We start from the raw sequence: 23,449 nt of genomic DNA on the forward strand, positions 1-23,449 counted from the left end.
TTCGGGGTCGTGCGAGATGCCCTTATATGGTCACGGGTCGCATACATTATTATAATTAGGCGGGCTCTAACGCTCTGCCAATCAGGTGGCGAACGTTGCCCTCATGCGAAAGGGGGCCACCACATTATAATAAATAAAAATCTAATTAAATGCCCACACGTGACGGAGCTCAGCCGTGAAAAATAATTTATGTTAATTTTGTTTTGGAAGGGGGGGGGGGGAAAAGGCCCAGCGTCGTTGGAAGACGTCGCGCATGTATTATGTTAATTACAGCAGGGTGGGGGGGTGTGGTTTTTCAATTAACATATTTACACGCGCATAAATTATGAGAGCCAACTGATTCCAGCATCTTCCAGAACGTTCCAACGCAGAGTCCGGGACTTGTGATATTATTGCAATTTTACCACGGTGGGATGGAGACACATTTGAACGCTTTCGCCAAGTTACTGCGCTTGCGAGCCCATTTTAAAAGGGTGCACGCACACTCACGTGGTAAGGGTCTCCGGGTTGCCTTCTGCTCTGAAGGAGGCCCTGTCCTCGAACCGTCGGTCTGCTCTCCGCGTGTTCCTCTTATCGCCCCCTCCCCCCTCCCCCCAAAGCCCAGTGACCGTTAGCTGAACCGGTCCTGGGGACCCCCCCCTCTAGGTCGACTCAGCCTCGAAATGACGTCACGCACCAAAGGGGGTGGGGTCAGACGTTTGTGCCGATGCGTGACGAGGTGGGGGTGGGGTTGAGAAATGTGACGTCACGTCAAAATGCTGCAACTTTGTAAATAAACAAAAACACGTTCCACTTAAATTTTGATTTAAAGATTTCGTGACTGCAGTGATTCATATTATTGGTTCTTTCGGTAAGGTCACGTTGAAGGGAAACAATAAAATATATATTTGATTATTAAATATATTTGATTATTTTATTGTTAATAAAATATATATATTTTATTATTTTATTGTTTCCCTTCAACGTGACTTTACCGAAAGAACGAAGAATACGTTCTACTTGATTAAATTGACTTTTTAATACATTTTTATTTAAAGCTTTCGTGACTGCAGTAATTCATATTCTTGGTTCTTTCGGTAAGGTCACTTTGAAGGGAAACAATGAAATATATATTTTATTATTTTATTGTAAAAAAAATATATATTTTATTGTTTCCCTTCAACGTGACTTTACCGAAAGGACCAAGAATACGTTCTACTTGATTAAATTGACTTTGTAATAAATTTTGATTTGAAGCTTTCGTGACTGCAGTGATTCATATTCTTGGTTCTTTCGGTAAGGTCACGTTGAAGGGAAACAATAAAATATATTTATTTTATTATTTATTGTTTATTAAAAATATATTTTATTATTTTATTGTTTCCCTTCAACGTGACTTTACCGAAAGGACCAAGAATACGTTCTACTTGATTAAATTGACTTTGTAATACATTTTTATTTAAAGCTTTCGTGACTGCAGTAATTCATATTCTTGGTTCTTTCGGTAAGGTCACTTTGAAGGGAAACAATAAAATATATATTTTATTAGATTATTGTTTATAAAAAATATATATTTTATTATTTTATTGTTTCCCTTCAACGTGACTTTACCGAAAGGACCAAGAATACGTTCTACTTGATTATTTTGACTTTGTAATAAATTTTTATTTGAAGCTTTCGTGACTGCAGTGATTCATATTCTTGGTTCTTTCGGTAAGGTCACGTTGAAGGGAAACAATAAAAGATATCTATTTTATTATTTTATTGTTTATAAAATATATATTTTATTATTTTATTGTTTCCCTTCAACGTGACTTTACCGAAAGGATCAAGAATGCGTTCTACTTGATTTAATTGACTTTGTAATAAATTTTGATTTGAAGCTTTCGTGACTGCAGTGATTCATATTATTGGTTCTTTCGGTAAGGTCACGTTGAAGGGAAACAATAAAATATATCTAGTTTATCACGTAGGCTTTCGCGACCAATATTATTCATAATAACGGTTTTTGGGTTAGATCGCGTTTATTTATAAATGTGTCGTAACCCTCCACCACCCGACACGGCCAATCAGCAAAAAAGTGTCACGTTGACAAAAGACAAATAATTCACTACTTTAGCCCACCGGTGTGTTGAAGAGTGAATCCACATTTACAGTTTGAGTACGACGTTTCGCTGGTAAGTACTTCCAGCATCATCGGGCAATTCGCCAGAATGGTGAAGCCCTCGCTTGCTCCCGGTTTTATATAGAGCAGAAGAGTGACGTCATCACTTAACTCATCAGGTGCAGTGATTAGAGGCGGAGGGGGGGGGGGTAATGTAATTATATAATCGATTAGTAATCAGTCATTGGTTATGATTAGTAATGAGTTGTAGATTAGTAATTCTTTAAATCAAAATGTAATGTGTATTCATCTTCTTTGGTTATTTCGGTAATGTCACGTAGAATGAGAATAAAATAATAAATTGATAAAATAAAATAACACAATAAGCTTTAAATCGAAATGTAATGTGTATTATTTAATAATACGCTTCCAGGCCGCACTAAGCCGGTAGCTGTCAGAGCGATTAAAGTTATTCTTGTTCCTCTCAATTTCAATGGATTCTCTAATTAGTCTTTGCCAGTAATAATTAGTTTTACACACCACTGCAACATTGTCAAAATCAATTGAGTGTCCTTGTTGACAAGCATGTTCTGCCACTGCCGACAGTTGTGTTTGAGATAATTTAATATTTCTCTGATGTTCTTTTAGTCTTACACTGATGTTACGTCCCGTCTGCCCAATGTAGCAGCTGCCACATGAACAATTAATCCGATATACACCTTCTGTTGATAGTTTAGGTAATGCGTCTTTAGTGCAAGATACTAGTTTTTGAATTTTGTGTACTGTACCAAATCTTACTGTAATGTTTTGCTTTTGCAAAACGCGGGCTAATTTGTCAGTTACTCCTGAGATATATGGAATTTTTATTTTTTAACAATCTGGTCGCTTTCAGCAGTATTGCTTTGCGATCGTGATTTGGCATTCAGTGCTCTGTTAATTTGAGCATTATTGTAGCCATTCTGTCGTAGTGCGTCTTTAACGTGTTTAATCTCTCTCACTAGACTCTCACCATCTGACACTGTCTTAGCCCGATGTATGAGCGTCTTGATAAGAGAAATCCTCTCTTACTAATCATAACCAATGACTGATTACTAATCGATTATATAATTACATTACCCCCCCCCTCCGCCTCTAATCACTGCACCTGATATGAGTTAAGTGATGAGGTCACCCTGCTGCTCTATATAAAACCGGGAGCAAGCGAGGGCTTTACCATTCTGGCGAATTGCCCGATGATGCTGGAAGTATTTACCAGCGAAACGTCGTACTCAAACTGTAAATGTGGATTCACTCTTCAACACACCGGTGGGCTAAAGTAGTGAATTATTTGTCTTTTGTCAACGTGACACTTTTTTGCTGATTGGCCGTGTCGGGTGGTGGAGGGTTACGACACATTTATAAATAAACGTGATCTAACCCAAAAACCGTTATTATGAAAATATATCTATTTTATTATTTTATTGTTTATATATAAAAATATATATTTTATTATTTTATTGTTTCCCTTCAACGTGACTTTACCGAAAGAACCAAGAATACGTTCTACTTGATTAAATTGACTTTGTAATAAATTTTGATTTGAAGCTTTCGTAACTGCAGTAATTCATATTCTTAGCTCTTTCGGTAAAGTCACCACGTTGAAGGGAAACAATAAAATATATATAAAACAATAAAAATTCTCACGACGTTTCGACCATAACGCAAACGGTCATCATTAGGTGTGAGAATTTGTATTTTTTTATATATATCTTTTATTGTTTAATTGTTTCCCTCCAACGTGGTGACTTTACCGAAGGAGCTAAGAATTTGTAATAAATGTTTTCTCCTACAACATCAGAGAGTGCGGCGCCACGTTAAATCCGCGCTACAATGACAACAACAGTTTAAAGCGATTTGAGGCGAGTTTTATTTTCAAAATGGAAATATGGTTTCGTTGGGGAGGGAGGGGGGAGGGGGGCAGAGCTTTGTGACGTCATAGTTGAGGAGGAGGAGGAGGGGGAGGGTCTGTCTGACTTTTTGTGACGCCATGTGGCAAGGGGGAGGGGGGGTGGGGGGAGTTCAAAAATCGTCCAAAATCGCGTGATGTCACCTATGGACGGCCCCTAACTAGCCGCTAAATCTGGTTGACCACGTACTGCGAGAGGAGACTGCTACATCGCCTTGCGTTCACCTTCGAGGTTGAACACAGCCAACGTAAACAGAGGACTCGTGACCAGCCACGAGGTGCAAGGTAGCAGAGGTACATACACGCACACACAGAGGACAACACAGTGTTGTGGACAGAATTGTAGAGGTGGATTAATCGAGGATTGATGCTTTAGTGACTGGAGGAATTAGTTTTACCGAAATGACCAATGAGTGGAGCAATCCCCGCAGACACGGAAGCTTCAAGTCTAGATTACACTACACTACACACTACACTACTATACATTACAATATACACTATAGATTGTACACTACACACTACACTACTATACATTACAATATACACTATACATTGTACACTACACTACACACTACACTGCTACACACTACACACTATTATACTACACTACACTATACACTATTATATACACTACACACTACACTACTATACACTACACACTACTATACTACACTATACACTACAATATACACTACACTACTATACACTACACACTACTATACTACACTACACTATACACTACTATATACACTACAATATACACTACACTACACACTACACTACTATACACTACACACTACTATATACACTACACAATACACTACTATATACACTACACTACAATACATTACACTTTACACTACAACATACTATACTACACAATACACTACACTATACACTACACTATACACTACAATAGACACTACACACTACAAAATACACTGCTATACACTACACTATACACTACTATATACACTACAATATACACTACACTACACACTTCACTACTATACACTACACACTACTATACTACACTACACAATACACTACTATATACACTACACTACAATACATTACACTTTACACTACAACATACTATACTACACTATATACTACACTATACACTACTATACACTACACTATACACTACAATAGACACTACACACTACAAAATACACTGCTATACACTACACTATACACTACAATATACACTACACTACACACTTCACTACTATACACTATACACTACTATACTACACTACACTATTATGCACTACACTACAATGCAACATTACACTTTACACTACAACATACTATACTACACTATACACTACACTATACGCTACTATACACTACAATATACACTACACTGCACAACTATACACTACACACTACTATACTACACACCACTATACACTACCATACACTACTATATACACTACACTACAAAACATCACACTTTACACTACAACATACTATACTACACTATACACTACACTACTATACACTACACTTTACACTACAACATACTATACTACTATACACTACACTATACAATACTATACTATACACTACAATATAGACTACTATACACTACACTTTACACTACAACATACTATACTACACTATACACTACACTACTATACCCTACAATATACACTACACTACAATGCATTACACTTTACACTACAACATACTATACTACATTATACACTACTATACACTACACTACAATACACTACACACTACTATACTACACTACACTATACACTACTATACACTACAATATACACTACTATACACTACAATATACACTACAATACATTACACTTTACACTACAACATACTATACTCCACTATACTATACAATACTATACACTACAATATACACTACACTACAATACATTACACTTTACACTACACTACAATACTATACTACACTATACACAACTATACACTTCCATACACTACACTACAATATATTACACTTCACACTACACTATAATACTATACTACACTATACACTACTATACACTACACTACAATACATTACACTTTACACTACAACATACTATACTACACTATCCACTACTATACACTACAATATACACTACACACTACACTACTATACACTACAACATACTATACTACACTATACACTGCACTACTATACACTACACTATACACTACTATACACTACAATATACACTACAATACATTACACGTTACACTACAACATACTATACTACACTATACACTACACTATACACTACTATACACTAAACTATACACTACACTATACACTACAATAGACACTACACACTACAAAATACACTGCTATACACTACACTATACACTACACTATACACTACAATATACACTACACTACACACTACACTACTATACACTACACACTACTATACTACACTATACACTACTATACACTACACTACAAAACATTACACTTTACACTACAACATACTATACTACACTATACACTACACTACTATACACTACACTATACACTACTATACACTACTATACACTACACTACAATGCATTACACTTTACACTACAACATACTATACTACACTATACACTACTATACACTACACTACTATACACTACACACTACTATACTACACTACACTATACACTACTATACACTACAATATACACTACTATACACTACAATATACACTAGACTACAATACATTACACTTTACACTACAACATACTATACTACACTATACACTACTATACACTACAATATACACTACACTATATTACACTTTACACTACACTACAATACTATACTACACTATACACTACACTACTATACACTACACTATACACTACGATACACTACACTACTTTACACTACACACTACTATACTACACTACACTATACACTACTAGACACTACAATATACACTACTATACACTACAATATACACTACTATACACTACAATATACACTACACTACAATACATTGCACTTTACACTACAACATACTATACTACACTATACTATACACTACAATATACACTACACTACAATATATTACACTTTACACTACACTACAATACTATACTACACTATACACTACTATACACTACACTAAAATACATTACACTTTACACTACAACATACTATACAACACTATCCACTACTATGCACTACAATATACACTACACTACACTACATTTTACACTACATACTATACTACACTATACACTGCACTACTATACACTACAATATACACTACTATACACTACAATATACACTACACTACAATACATTGCACTTTACACTACAACATACTATACTACACTATACACTACACACAACTATACAATACACACTACTATACAACACACTAATTCTAGATTTGAAGTTGTCGTGACTGCGAGGATTCATACTCTTTGGTTTTATTCGGTAAAGTCACGTCGGTAAAATTAAATAAAACAATTAAATCACGACGTTTCGGAGGCAACACAAGCTTCCGTCTTCAGGTGGAACAGTCGCTGCATCAAGAGCGATCTTGCTACAATATACACTACACTACAATACATTTTCACTGAACACTACACTACAATACGATACTACACTATACACTACTATACACTTCTACACACTATACTACAATACATTACACTATACTACTATACTACACTATACACTACACTATACACCACACTATACACTACTATACACTTCTACACACTACACTACAATACATTTTCACTGAACACTACACTACAATACAATACTACACTATACACTACTATACACTTCTACACACTATACTACAATACATTACACTTTACACTACACTACTATACTACACTATACACTACACTATACACTACTATACACTACTATACACTTCTACACACTACACTACAATACATTACACTTTACACTGCACTACTATACTACACTATACACTACACTATACTATACACTACTATACACTTCTACACACTACACTACAATACATTACACTTTACACTACAATACTATACTACACTATACACTACACTATACACTACTATACACTACACTATACACTACTATACACTTCTACACACTATACTACAATACATTACACTTTACACTACACTACTAAATTACACTATACAGTACACTACGATTCACTACACTATACACTACTATACACTTCTACACACTACACTACATTACATTTTCACTGAACACTACACTACAATACGATACTACACTATACACTACTATACACTTCTACACACAATACTACAATACATTACACTATACTACTATACTACACTATACAGTACACTATACACTACTATTCACTACACTATACACTACTATACACTTCTACACACTAAACTACAATACATTACACTTTACACTACACTACAATACTACACTACACTATACACTTCTATACACTACAATATAAACTACACTACAATACATTACACTTTACACTACACTACAATACTATACTACACTATACACTGCTATACACTACAATATAAACTACACTACAATACATTACACTTTACACTACAACATACTATAATACACTACACTATACACTAATATACACTACACTTTACACTACAGTATACTATACTACACTATACACTACACTACTATACACTACAATATACACTACACTACAATACATTACACTTTACACTACAACATACTATACTACACTACACTATACACTACTATACACTACAATATACACTACAGTACAATACATTACACTTTACACTACAACATACTATACTATACACTACACTATACACTACTATACACTACACTTTACACTACACTACAATATTATACTACACTATACACTACACTATACACTACTATACTATACACTACACTATACACTACTAAACACTACACAATACACTACAATACACTACTATACACTACACTTTACAATACAACATACCATACTACACTAATATACACTACACTACTATACACTACATTATACACTACGACTACACTATACACTACACTACTATACACTACACTTTACACTACAACATACTACCCTACTATACACTACACTATACACTACTATACACTACAATATACACTACACTACAATACATTACACTTTACACTACAACATACTATACTACACTATACACTACACACTACACTATACACTACACTATACACTACTATACTATACACTACACTATACACTACTAAACACTACACAATACACTACAATACACTACTATACACTACACTTTACAATACAACATACCATACTACACTAATATACACTACACTACTATACACTACATTATACACTACGAATACACTATACACTACACTACTATACACTACACTTTACACTACAACATACTACCCTACTATACACTACACTATACACTACTATACACTACAATATACACTACACTACAATACATTACACTTTACACTACAACATACTATACTACACTATACACTACACACTACACTATACACTACTATACACTACATTTTACACAACATACTATACCACACTATACACTACACTACTATACACTACACTACACGCTACTACACACTACAATACATTACACTTTACACTACACCATACTATACTACACTATACACTACTATACGCTACACTTTACATTACAACATACTATACTACACTATACACTACACTACCATACACTACAATACTATACACTACACTACTATACACTACACTATACTACAATACACTACACTATACACTACACAATACACTACAACATACTATACTACACTATACACTACAACATCCCACACTGCTACACACTACACAATACACTACTATACACTACACTTTACACTACAACATACTACACTACTATACACTACACTATACATTACACTTTACACTACAACATACTATACTCCACTATACACTACACTACTATACACTACAATACACTACAATATACACTACTATACACCACAACATACTACACTACTATACACTACACTTTACACTACAAAATACTACACTGCTATACACTACACTACAATACACTTTACACTACAACATACTATACTACACTATACACTACACTACTATACACTACACTATACACTACACTATACACTACACTACTATACACTACACTTTACACTACAAGATACTACACTGCTATACACTACAACATACTATACTACACTATACACTACACTGCTATACACTACACTATACACTACACTACTATACACTACACTTTAAATTACAACATACTATATTACACTATACACTACACTACTATACACTAGACTATACACTACTACACTACACTTTATACTACACTATACACTACAACATGCTACACTGCTATACACTACACTTTACACTACAACATACTTTACTACACTATACACTACACTACTATACACTACACTATACACTACTATGCACTACACTTTACACTACACTTTACACTACAACATACTACACTGCTTTACACTACACTATACTACTATACACTACACTATACACTACACAATACACTACACTATAACATACTATACTACACTTTACACTACAACATACTACACTGCTATACACTACACTTTACACTACACTATACACTACACTATACACTACAACATACTACACTATACACTACACTTTACACTACACTATACCATACTACACTACTATACACTACACTTTACACTACAACATACTACACTGCTATACACTACACTATACATTGTAAATGTTGTAGTGGATTTACTCTCCAACACACAACTCGTGTAGTGATGGGGCGGGGCTGGAGGCGGGGCTGGGGGCGGGGCTGGAGGCGGGACTGGGGGCGGGGCTGGGGCCGGGCTGCAGCCGGGGCTGGAGGAGGGGCTGGGGGCGGGGCAAGGGGCGGTGCTGGGGGCGGGACTTGAGGCGGGGCTGGGGGCGAGGGCTTGGACCAGGAGCTGGGGACGGGGCTGGGGGCGGGGCTAGGGGCGGGGCTGGGAGCGGGATGAAGGCGGGGCTTGAGGCGGGGCTGGGGGCGGGGGCTGGAGCTGGGGGACCCGGCTGGGGGCGGGGCTAGGGGCGGGTGCTGGGAGCGGAGCTGGACGCGGGGCTTGAGGCGGGGCTAGGGGCAGGGGCTGGGGCAGGAGCTGGGGACGGGGCTGAGGGAGGGGCTAGGGGCGGGTCTGGGGGCGGGGCTGGGAGCGGAGCTGGAGGCGGGGCTAGGGGCAGGGGCTGGGGCAGGAGCTGGGGACGGGGCTGAGGGCGGGGCTAGGGGCGGGGCTGGGGGCGGGGCTGGGAGCGGAGCTGGAGGCGGGGCTGGGGGCAAGGGACAGGGGCTGGGGCAGGAGTTTGGGACGGGGCTGAGGGCGGGGCTAGGGGCGGGGCTGGGGGCGGGGCTGGGAGCGGGGCTGGAGGCGGGGCTGGGGGCAAGGGCTGGAGCAGTAGTTGGGGACGGGGCTGGGGGCGGGGCTGGAGTCTGGGGCGGGGCTGGGATGGTGTCACGTGACCCCCGGCGCAACGGAGGGGGCGTCGCCTTCGGTCACCGTAGCAACGGGGCCTAACAATGGGCCTGAGCCTGACGCTCGCTAGCATCGCGTTGACAATTTTAACTTTTCGCGGAGTTAAATCGCAACAAGATCTTGCTGCAGGTAGGGCGGAGCGCTTCGTTTGTACTTGTGTGTGCGTGTTTTAAAATAAACAACAACTTTCAACCGAGGTTTGATGTAAGACTGCCAGTTTAGGTAGGCCTCAGGTCTTTTATTTTTAATACGCGGTTAAGTTTCTATTGCGCGAGCTCCCGTGTTAAGTCTGAATAAAACAAACAATAATCTTGTGTGTCCTGACTTGTGGGCCACCCCGTTTAACGACACCCCCCGCTATGTGTCCTGACTTCTGGGCCACCCCGTTTAACGACACCCCCTATGTGTCCTGACTTCTGGGCCACCCTATATGACGTCACCCCCTATGTGTCCTGACTTCTGGGCCACCCTGTATGACGTCACCCCCTATGTGTCCTGACTTCTGGGCCACCCCGTTTAACGACACCCCCTATGTGTCCTGACTTCTGGGCCACCCCGTTTAACGTCACCCCCTATGTGTCCTGACTTCTGGGCCACCCCGTTTAACGACACCCCCTATGTGTCCTGACTTCTGGGCCACCCCGTTTAACGACACCCCCCCCCCCCCCGCTATGTGTCCTGACTTCTGGGCCACCCCGTTTAACGACACCCCCTATGTGTCCTGACTTCTGGGCCACCCCGTTTAACGTCACCCCCTATGTGTCCTGACTTCTGGGCCACCCCGTTTAACGACACCCCCCTGGGCCACCCTGTATGACGTCACCCCCCCGCTATGTGTCCTGACTTCTGGGCCACCCCGTTTAACGACACCCCCCTGGGCCACCCTGTATGACGTCACCCCCGCTATGTGTCCTGACTTCTGGGCCACCCTATATAACAACACCCCCGCTATGTGTCCTGACTTCTGGGCCACCCTGTATGACGTCACCCCGCTATGTGTCCTGACTTCTGGGCCACCCTGTATGACGTCACCCCCTATGTGTCCTGACTTCTGGGCCACCCTATATAACAACACCCCCCACTATGTGTCCTGACTTCTGGGCCACCCTGTATGACGTCACTCCCTATGTGTCCTGACTTCTGGGCCACCCTGTGTAACAACACCCCCCGCTATGTGTCCTGACTTGTGGGCCACCCTGTGTGACGTCACCCCCTATGTGTCCTGACTTCTGGGCCACCCTGTATGACGTCACCCCCTATGTGTCCTGACTTGTGGGCCACCCCGTTTAACGACACCCCCCTGGGCCACCCTGTATGACGTCACCCCCCCCTATGTGTCTTGACTTCTGGGCCACCCCGTATGACGTCACCCCCCCCTATGTGTCCTGACTTCTGGGCCACCCTGTATGACGTCACCCCCCCCTATGTGTCCTGACTTCTGGGCCACCCCGTTTAACGACACCCCCCACTATGTGTCCTGACTTCTGGGCCACCCTGTATGACGTCACCCACTATGTGTCCTGACTTCTGGGCCACCCTGTATAACAACACCCCGCTATGTGTCCTGACTTCTGGGCCACCCTGTATGACGTCACCCCCTATGTGTCCTGACTTCTGGGCCACCCTATATAACAACACCCCCCCCCCCCCCCCTATGTGTCCTGACTTCTGGGCCACCCCGTTTAACGTCACCCACTATGTGTCCTGACTTCTGGGCCACCCTGTATGACGTCACCCCCTATGTGTCCTGACTTCTGGGCCACCCTGTTTTTACACTATCCCCTATGTGTCCTGACTTCTGGGCCACCCCGTTTAACGACACACCCCCTATGACGTCACCCCCTATGTGTCCTGACTTCTGGGCCACCCCGTTTAACGACACCCCCCGTTATGTGTCCTGACTTGTGGGCCACCCCGTTTAACGACACCCCCCACTATGTGTCCTGACTTGTGGGCCACCCCGTTTAACGTCACCCCCTATGTGTCCTGACTTGTGGGCCACCCTGTATGACGTCACCCCCTATGTGTCCTGACTTCTGGGCCACCCTGTATGACGTCACCCCCTATGTGTCCTGACTTCTGGGCCACCCTGTATGACGTCACCCCCGCTATGTGTCCTGACTTCTGGGCCACCCTGTATGACGTCACCCCCTATGTGTCCTGACTTCTGGGCCACCCTGTGTGACGTCACCCCCTATGTGTCCTGACTTCTGGGCCACCCTGTTTTTACACTATCCCCTATGTGTCCTGACTTGTGGGCCACCCCGTTTAACGACACCACCCCCAACATTCCTCCGCCTCTCGCCGCTCTTCAGATCGCCTGCTGTGTCTCTGCGACCTCTGGGCCAACGCCTGCGACCCGAACTGCTGCTGCGACACGCTCTGCTCGGACTGCGAGAAGGCCGCTGCCACCGAGTGCCTGCCTGGGCACAGAGTGTGGGTGCAGAGCAGCAGCAGCAGCATCAGCAGCAGCAGCATTAGCAGGGTCATCATCAGCATCATCAGCAGCAGCATCAGCAGCATTAGCAGGGTCATCAGCAGCAGCAGCAGCAGCATCGTCATCATCATCAGCAGCAGCAGCAGCATCATCAGCAGCAGCAACAGCAGCATCAGCAGCATTAGCAGGGTCATCATCATCAGCAGCATCGTCAGCAGCATCATCAGCAGCAGCAACAGCAGCAGCATCATCAGCAGCAGCAGCATCATCAGCAGCAGCATCAGCAGCATTAGCAGGGTCATCATCAGCAGCAGCAGCATCATCAGCAGCAGCATCATCAGCAGCAGCAGCATCATCAGCAGCAGCAGCAGCATCATCATCAGCAGCAGCATCATCAGCAGCATCGTCAGCAGCAGCAGCAGCATCATCAGCAGCAGCAGCATCATCAGCAGCAGCAGCATCATCATCAGCAGCAGCAGCATCATCAGCAGCATCGTCAGCAGCAGCAGCAGCATCATCAGCAGCAGCATCATCAGCAGCATCATCATCATCAGCAGCAGCAGCATCAGCAGCATTAGCAGGGTCATCATCATCAGCAGCATCAGCAGCAGCAGTATCATCAGGAGCAGCAGCATCATCATCATCATCAGCAGCAGCAGTAGCATCATCATCAGGAGCAGCAGCATCATCATCAGCAGCAGCAGCATCATCAGGAGCAGCAGCATCATCAGCAGCATCATCATCATCAGCAGCAGCATCATCATCAGCAGCAGCAGCATCAGCAGCAGTATCAGGGTCATCATCAGCAGCAGCATCATCATCAGGAGCGTCATCAGCAGCATCAACAGCATCATCATCCGCAGCAGCATCAGCACCAGTAGCAGCATCATCAGCAGTGGCAGCATCATCAGCAGCAGCATCATCATGGCGCGTGTGTGTGTGTCTGTGTGTCTGTGTGTGTGTGTCTGTGTGTGTGTGTTTGTGTGTGTCTGTGTGTGTGTCTGTGTGTGTGTCTGTGTGTGTGTGTCTGTGTGTGTGTCTGTGTGTGTGTGTCTGTGTGTGTGTGTTTGTGTGTGATGTCAATAGCTGTACCGGGGGAATCTCCATATGGTACAGATATAATGGGAGGCTAATCGATGCCCGGGTGCGGTCAAGGGATGGCTCCCTATTGCTCAACCACGTTATGTATGCTGATGATTTGGTAATAGCTGCTCAGTCAGAGGAGGAGTTGGAGACGCTGCTGCTGAGACTGGAGCGTGCCACTAAGAGGTGGGGCCTTACCATCAGCCCCACCAAAACCAAGCACCTGCCTGGGTATTTTGTACCATCGGACACTCCACCCCCACAACTCCCAATCGGTGATGGGGCAGTTGTGGAGAGAGTGGAGAGTTTCCCATACCTGGGCAGTGTGCTTATGACTGGCACCAGTTTAACCGCAGAGGTCTCACTCCGAATCAGTCGAGCGGCAATATCTTTTCATCGGTTGCGTAACGCTGTGTGGAAGCTACCTGGTCTGTCGCTCCGCACTAAGCTTCAGGTCTTCTCGGCCACGGTCATTCCCTCCCTTCTCTACGCTTGCGAAACGTGGACCCCCCTAATGGAACATCTTCGCTGGTTAGAAACATTTAGGCTGGCCTGCCTACGATCCATCCTGGGTTTAACCAGACTGGATTGTGTGAGGAGCTCACAAATCCTTGAAAGATCTGGGCAGGGTCCCATCGGTGAGCTCCTCCGGCAGGCAAGGCTGCGATGGCTGGGTCATGTAGCCCGCATGCCCAGCCACCGCATGCCGAAACAGCTTTTGTTTGGCCGGATTGAGGGGGCTAAGCGGGCGCGGCACGGGCTAGAGAAGAGATGGAGTGATGTGGTACAGGAGGACGTGGAGCTGAGTGGACTTGCCGATGACTGGTACCAGCGGTGTCAAGATCGGCCTCTGTGGAGGAGGCTCGTGAAGGATGCTACTGGGCAGTTGGAGGCAGTCGCCCTCCAACAACAACGGAGGGCGGAGGAGCGACGCTCACAACAGCGAGCGGAGCGCCGGGTGGCTAAAGCACAGCAGGTTGGCACAGTAGGGGGCACAGGTGGTGCATCAGCCAGTCATCTCAGTCAGTCGACCCGTGGCACCTGGGTCTGCCCCGTGACCTCCTGCCAGCGGGCGTTCGACACTTCACGTGGCCTCAGGGTGCACATAGCCTGGCACAAGCGTCGTGGTGACGTCACCGCCACTTAGTGGCGAATGGCGGTTGTTGTTGTTGTTGTTGTGTTTGTGTGTGTCTGTGTGTGTGTCTGTGTGTGTGTGTCTGTGTGTGTGTGTCTGTGTGTCTGTGTGTGTGTGTCTGTGTGTGTCTGTGTGTGTGTCTGTGTGTGTGTGTCTGTGTGTGTGTGTCTGTGTGTGTGTCTGTGTGTGTGTGTCTGTCTGTGTGTGTTTGTGTGTGTCTGTGTGTGTGTCTGTGTGTGTGTGTCTGTGTGTGTCTGTGTGTGTGTCTGTCTGTGTGTGTTTGTGTGTGTCTGTGTGTGTGTCTGTGTGTGTGTGTCTGTGTGTGTCTGTGTGTCTGTGTGTGTGTGTGTGTCTGTGTGTCTGTGTGTGTGTCTGTCTGTGTGTGTTTGTGTGTGTCTGTGTGTGTGTCTGTGTGTGTGTGTCTGTGTGTGTGTGTCTGTGTGTGTGTGTCTGTGTGTGTGTGTCTGTCTGTGTGTGTTTGTGTGTGTCTGTGTGTGTGTCTGTGTGTGTGTGTCTGTGTGTGTCTGTGTGTCTGTGTGTGTGTCTGTCTGTGTGTGTTTGTGTGTGTCTGTGTGTGTGTGTCTGTGTGTGTGTGTCTGTGTGTCTGTGTGTGTGTGTGTGTCTGTGTGTCTGTGTGTGTGTCTGTCTGTGTGTGTTTGTGTGTGTCTGTGTGTGTGTCTGTGTGTGTGTGTCTGTGTGTGTTTGTGTGTCTGTGTGTGTGTGTCTGTGTGTGTGTCTGTGTGTCTGTGTGTGTGTCTGTGTGTCTGTGCGTGTGTGTCTGTGTGTGTGTCTGTGTGTCTGTGTGTGTGCCACAGTGCCGGTAGCCTCCATGGGTACTGCTCGCCGACGGCACTTGCCCCTGCAGTCCGTCGAGGCTACGCGGGGAGGGGGACGACCTTTTCCTTTGTCTTTGTGCGTGTGTGCGTGCGTGCAGGGTGGACACGGGCATGTGTACGCAGACTCGCTCCAGCTGCTACATCACCTCCACCAAGGTCAACTCCTCCGTCTGCTCCACCAGCACCACCTCGTCATGCTCCAGCTACACCTACATCAGCCCGAGCCTCTTCTGCGTCTACTTTGACAACTGTACGTGGCTGATGACGGTGACGGCGATGATGATGACGACGATGATGATGACGGTGTTGATGATGCTGGTGGTGCTGGTGGTGCTGGTGGTGCTGGTGATGGTGAAGATGGTGGGAATGGTGCTGCTAGTGATGGTGCTAATGATGGTGGTGATGGTGGTTATGATGATGGTGGTGATGGTGGTGCTGGTGGTGGTGGTGGTGATGATGATGGTGGTGATGGTGGTGATGACGGTGTTGATTATGCTGGTGATGGTGGTGCTGGTGGTGATGGTGAAGATGGTGGGAATGGTGCTGCTAGTGATGGTGGTAATGATGGTGGTGATGGTGGTGCTGGTGGTGGTGGTGATGATGGTGGTGATGGTGGTGATGATGGTGGTAATGGTGATGATGGTGTTGATGATGCTGGTGATGGTGGTGCTGGTGGTGCTGGTGATGGTGAAGATGGTGGGAATGGTGCTGCTAGTGATGGTGGTAATGATGGTGGTGATGGTGGTGCTGGTGGTGGTGGTGATGATGGTGGTGATGGTGGTGATGATGATGATGGTGGTAATGGTGATGATGGTGTTGATGATGCTGGTGGTGCTGGTGGTGCTGGTGATGGTGAAGATGGTGGGAATGGTGCTGCTAGTGATGGTGGTAATGATGGTGGTGATGGTGGTGATGGTGGTGATGATGATGGTGGTGATGATGATGATGGTGGTGATGGTGATGATGGTGATGATGGTGGTGATGGTGGTGCTGGTGCTGGTGGTGGTGATGATGATGGTGGTGATGGTGGTGCTGGTGGTGGTGATGGTGATGATGCTGGTGATGGTGGTGCTGGTGCTGGTGGTGGTGATGATGATGGTGGTGATGGTGGTGCTGGTGGTGGTGATGGTGATGATGCTGGTGATGGTGGTGATGGTGGTGATGGTGGTGATGGTGATGGTGGTGATGATGGTGGTGGTGGTGATGGGGATGATGATACGCGTGCATTTTGATCGCACGCGTCTCTCTCCACGTGTCTCTCTCCTCGTGTCTCTTTCCTCGTGTCTCTCTCCCCCCGTGTGTCTCTCCTCGTGTCTCTCTCGCCACGTGTCTCTCTCCCCGTGTCTCTCTCCCCGTGTCTCTCTCCCCACGCGTCTCTCTCCACGTGTCTCTCTCTCCCCGTGTCTCTCTCTCCCCACGTGTCTCTCCCCACACATCTCTCTCCCCGTGTCTCTCTCCCCATTTGTCTCTCTCCCCGTGTCTCTCTCCCCGTGTCTCTCTCCCCACGTGTCTCTCTTCCCGTGTCTCTCTCCTCACGCGTCTCTCCCCCGTGTCTCTCTCTCCACGTGTCTCTCTCCTCACGCGTCTCTCTCCCCGTGTCTCTCTCTCCACGTGTCTCTCCTCGTGTCTCTCTCCTCGTGTCTCTCTCCCCCCGTGTGTCTCTCCTCGTGTCTCTCTCCCCACGCGTCTCTCTCCCCACGTGTATCTCTCCCCGTGTCTCTCTCCCCGTGTCTCTCTCCTCACGCGTCTCTCTCCCCATGTCTCTCTCCCCACGTGTCTCTCTCCCCGTGTCTCTCTCCCCACGTGTCTCTCTCCCCGTCTCTCTCTCTCCCCATGTCTCTCTCCCCGTGTCTCTCTCCCCACGTGTCTCTCTCCCCGTGTCTCTCTCCCCACGTGTCTCTCTCCTCGTGTCTCTCTCCCCACTTGTCTCTCCCCCGGTGTCTCTCTCCCCCCGTGTCTCTCTCCCCACGTGTCTCTCCCCCGGTGTCTCTCTCCCCCCGTGTCTCTCTCCCCCCGTGTCTCTCTCGCCACGTGTCTCTCCCCTCGTGTTTCTCTCCCCACGTGTCTCTCTCCTCGTGTCTCTCTCCCCACTTGTCTCTCTCCCCGTGTCTCTCTCCCCGTGTCTCTCTCTCCCCGTGTCTCTCCCCACTTGTCTCTCTCCCCCGTGTCTCTCTCTCCCCGTGTCTCTCCCCACTTGTCTCTCTCCCCGTGTCTCTCTCCCCACGTGTCTCTCCCCCCGTGTCTCTCTCCCCACTTGTCTCTCGCCCGGTGTCTTTCTCCCCCCGTGTCTCTCTACCCCCGTGTCTCTCCTCGTGTCTCTCCTCGTGTCTCTCCCCACGTGTCTCTCTCCCCGTGTCTCTCTCCCCGTGTCTCTCTCCCCACGTGTCTCTCTCCCCACGTGTCTCTCTCCCCCCGTGTCTCTCTCCCCGTGGCTCTCTCCCCACGTGTCTCTCTCCCCCCGTGTCTCTCTCCCCGTGTCTCTCTCCCCACGTGTCTCTCCTCGTGTCTCTCTCCCCGTGTCTCTCTCCTCACGCGTCTCTCTCCCCGTGTCTCTCTCCCTGTGTCTCTCTCCCCGTGTCTCTCTCCCCGTGTCTCTCTCCCCACGTGTCTCTCTCCCCGTGTCTCTCTCCCCGTGTCTCTCTCCCCACGTGTCTCTCTCCCCGTGTCTCTCTCCCCGTGTCTCTCTCCCCACGTGTCTCTCTCCCCGTGTCTCTCTCTCCCCGTGTCTCTCTCCCCGTGTCTCTCTCCCCGTGTCTCTCTCTCCCCGTGTCTCTCTCCCCACGTGTCTCTCTCCCCATGTCTCTCTCTCCCCGTGCATCTCTCCCCGTGTCTCTCTCCCCGTGTCTCTCTCCCCACGTGTCTCTCTCCCCACGTGTCTCTCTCCCCGTGTGTCTCTCTCCCCGTGTCTCTCTCCTCGTGTCTCTCTCCCCACGTGTCTCTCTCCCCGCGTGTCTCTCTCCCCCCGTGTCTCTCTCTCCTCGTGTCTCTCTCCTCGTGTCTCTCTCCCCACGTGTCTCTCCCCCCGTGTCTCTCTCTACCCCCGTGTCTCTCTCTCCCCGTGTCTCTCTCCCCGTGTCTCTGTCCCCGTGTCTCTGTCCCCGTGTCTCTCTCCCCGTGTCTCTCTCCCCACGTGTCTCTCCCCCGGTGTCTCTCTCCCCCCGTGTCTCTCTAGCCCCGTGTCTCTCTCTCCCCGTGTCTCTCTCCCCCCGCGTGTCTCTCTCCCCACGTGTCTCTCTCCCCACGTGTCTCTCTCCCCGTGTCTCTCTCTCCCCGTGTCTCTCTCCCCACGTGTCTCTCGCCCGGTGTCTCTCTCCCCGTGTCTTTCTCCCCACGTGTCTCTCTCCCCACGTCTCTCTGCTCGTGTCTCTCTCCCCACTTGTCTCTCTCCCCACGTGTCTCTCTCCCCACGTGTCTCTCCCCCGGTATCTCTCTCCCCCCGTGTCTCTCTCCCCCCGTGTCTCTCTCCCCGTGTCTCCTTCCCCACGTGTCTCTCTCCCCGTGTCTCTCTCCCCGTGTCTCTCTCCCCGTGTCTCTCTCTCCGTGTCTCTCTCCCCACGCGTCTCTCTCCCCATGTGTCTCTCTCCTCGTGTCTCTCTCCCCACTTGTCTCTCTCCCCATGTCTCTCTCCCCGTGTCTCACTCCCCGTGTCTCTCTCCCCACGCGTCTCTCTCCCCACGTGTCTCTCCCCACGCGTCTCTCTCCCCACGTGTCTCTCCCCACACGTCTCTCTCCCCACGTGTCTCTCTACCCCTGTGTCTCTCTCCCCACGTCTCTCTCCTCGTGTCTCTCCCCACATGTCTCTCTCTCCCCGAGTCTCTCTCCCCGTGTCTCTCTCCCCGTGTCTCTCTCCTCGTGTCTCTCTCCCCACGTGTCTCTCTCCCCACGTGTCTCTCCCCCGGTGTCTCTCTCCCCCCGTGTCTCTCTACCCCCGTGTCTCTCTCTCCACGTGTCTCTCTCCTCGTGTCTCTCTCCCCGAGTCTCTCTCCCCGAGTCTCTCTCCCCGTGTCTCTCTCCCCACGTGTCTCTCTCCCCACGTGTCTCTCTCCCCGTGTCTCTCTCCCCGTGTCTCTCTCCCCATCTCTCTCCTCGTGTCTCTCCCCGTGTCTCTCTCCCCGTGTCTCTCTACCCGTGTCTCTCTCCTCGTGTCTCTCTCCCCACTTGTCTCTCTCCTTGTGTCTCTCTCCCCACTTGTCTCTCCCCCGGTGTCTCTCTCCCCCCGTGTCTCTCTACCCCCGTGTCTCTCTCCCCCCGTGTCTCTCTCCTCGTGTCTCTCTCCCCATGTGTCTCTCTCCCCGTGTCTCTCTCCCCACGTGTCTCTCTCCCCATGTGTCTCTCTCCCCCCTTGTCTCTCTCCCCCCGTGTCTCTCTCCCCATGTGTCTCTCTCCCCACGTGTCTCTCTCCCCGTGTCTCTCTCCCCGTGTCTCTCTCCCCGTGTCTCTCTCTTCACATGTGTCTCTCTCCCCCCGTGTCTGTCTCCCCGTGTCTCTCCCCACGTGTCTCTCTCCCCGTGTCTCTCTCCCCGTGTCTCCCTCTCTCCCCATGTGTCTCTCTCCCCCCGTGTCTGTCTCCCCGTGTCTCTCTCCCCGTGTCTCTCTCCCCGTGTCTCTCCCCACGTGTCTCTCTCCCCGTGTCTCTCTCCCCGTGTCTCTCTCTCCCCACTTGTCTCTCTCCCCGTGTCTCTCTCCCCGTGTCTCTCTCCCCACGTGTCTCTCTCCCCGTGTCTCTCTCTCCCCACGTGTCTCTCTCCCCGTGTCTCTCTCCCCGTGTCTCCCTCTCTCCCCATGTGTCTCTCTCCCCCCGTGTCTGTCTCCCCGTGTCTCTCTCCCCGTGTCTCTCTCCCCGTGTCTCTCCCCACGTGTCTCTCTCCCCGTGTCTCTCTCCCCGTGTCTCTCTCTCCCCACTTGTCTCTCTCCCCGTGTCTCTCTCCCCGTGTCTCTCTCCTCACGTGTCTCTCTCCCCGTGTCTCTCTCCCCGTGTCTCTCTCCTCGTGTCTCTCTCCCCACGTGTCTCTCTCCCCACGTGTCTCTCTCCTCGTGTCTCTCTCCCCACGCATCTCTCCCCATGTGTCTCTCTCCCCCCGTGTCTCTCTCCCCGTGTCTCTCTCCCCACGTGTCTCTCCTCGTGTCTCTCTCCCCGTGTCTCTCTCCTCACGCGTCTCTCTCCCCGTGTCTCTCTCCCTGTGTCTCTCTCCCCGTGTCTCTCTCCCCGTGTCTCTCTCCCCACGTGTCTCTCTCCCCGTGTCTCTCTCCCCGTGTCTCTCTCCCCACGTGTCTCTCTCCCCGTGTCTCTCTCCCCGTGTCTCTCTCCCCACGTGTCTCTCTCCCCGTGTCTCTCTCTCCCCGTGTCTCTCTCCCCGTGTCTCTCTCCCCGTGTCTCTCTCTCCCCGTGTCTCTCTCCCCACGTGTCTCTCTCCCCATGTCTCTCTCTCCCCGTGCATCTCTCCCCGTGTCTCTCTCCCCGTGTCTCTCTCCCCACGTGTCTCTCTCCCCACGTGTCTCTCTCCCCGTGTGTCTCTCTCCCCGTGTCTCTCTCCTCGTGTCTCTCTCCCCACGTGTCTCTCTCCCCGCGTGTCTCTCTCCCCCCGTGTCTCTCTCTCCTCGTGTCTCTCTCCTCGTGTCTCTCTCCCCACGTGTCTCTCCCCCCGTGTCTCTCTCTACCCCCGTGTCTCTCTCTCCCCGTGTCTCTCTCCCCGTGTCTCTGTCCCCGTGTCTCTGTCCCCGTGTCTCTCTCCCCGTGTCTCTCTCCCCACGTGTCTCTCCCCCGGTGTCTCTCTCCCCCCGTGTCTCTCTACCCCCGTGTCTCTCTCTCCCCGTGTCTCTCTCCCCCCGCGTGTCTCTCTCCCCACGTGTCTCTCTCCCCACGTGTCTCTCTCCCCGTGTCTCTCTCTCCCCGTGTCTCTCTCCCCACGTGTCTCTCGCCCGGTGTCTCTCTCCCCGTGTCTTTCTCCCCACGTGTCTCTCTCCCCACGTCTCTCTGCTCGTGTCTCTCTCCCCACTTGTCTCTCTCCCCACGTGTCTCTCTCCCCACGTGTCTCTCCCCCGGTATCTCTCTCCCCCCGTGTCTCTCTCCCCCCGTGTCTCTCTCCCCGTGTCTCCTTCCCCACGTGTCTCTCTCCCCGTGTCTCTCTCCCCGTGTCTCTCTCCCCGTGTCTCTCTCTCCGTGTCTCTCTCCCCACGCGTCTCTCTCCCCATGTGTCTCTCTCCTCGTGTCTCTCTCCCCACTTGTCTCTCTCCCCATGTCTCTCTCCCCGTGTCTCACTCCCCGTGTCTCTCTCCCCACGCGTCTCTCTCCCCACGTGTCTCTCCCCACGCGTCTCTTTCCCCACGTGTCTCTCCCCACACGTCTCTCTCCCCACGTGTCTCTCTACCCCTGTGTCTCTCTCCCCACGTCTC

At 48.1% G+C, this 23,449-nt stretch overlaps 1 protein-coding gene across 1 annotated transcript in view; it reads left to right on the forward strand.

Moving 5' to 3' along the window:
• The first annotated feature begins 13,409 nt into the window (after positions 1 to 13,409).
• Positions 13,410 to 23,449, forward strand: part of LOC142908506 (tectonic-1-like) — a 61,492-nt gene continuing 51,452 nt past the window's right edge. Inside the window, exons 1-3 of the mRNA XM_076059240.1 lie at positions 13,410 to 13,452; positions 13,881 to 14,001; positions 17,155 to 17,310. Coding sequence (XP_075915355.1) covers positions 13,410 to 13,452; positions 13,881 to 14,001; positions 17,155 to 17,310 — 320 coding nt within the window. The remainder of the gene's footprint in view (positions 13,453 to 13,880; positions 14,002 to 17,154; positions 17,311 to 23,449) is intronic.

This window comes from Petromyzon marinus, assembly GCF_048934315.1.
Source record: "Petromyzon marinus isolate PM22_M1 ecotype Great Lakes invasive population chromosome 84 unlocalized genomic scaffold, UKy_Petmar_22M1.pri1.0 chr84_unloc.6, whole genome shotgun sequence".
Lineage (NCBI taxonomy): Eukaryota > Metazoa > Chordata > Hyperoartia > Petromyzontiformes > Petromyzontidae > Petromyzon > Petromyzon marinus.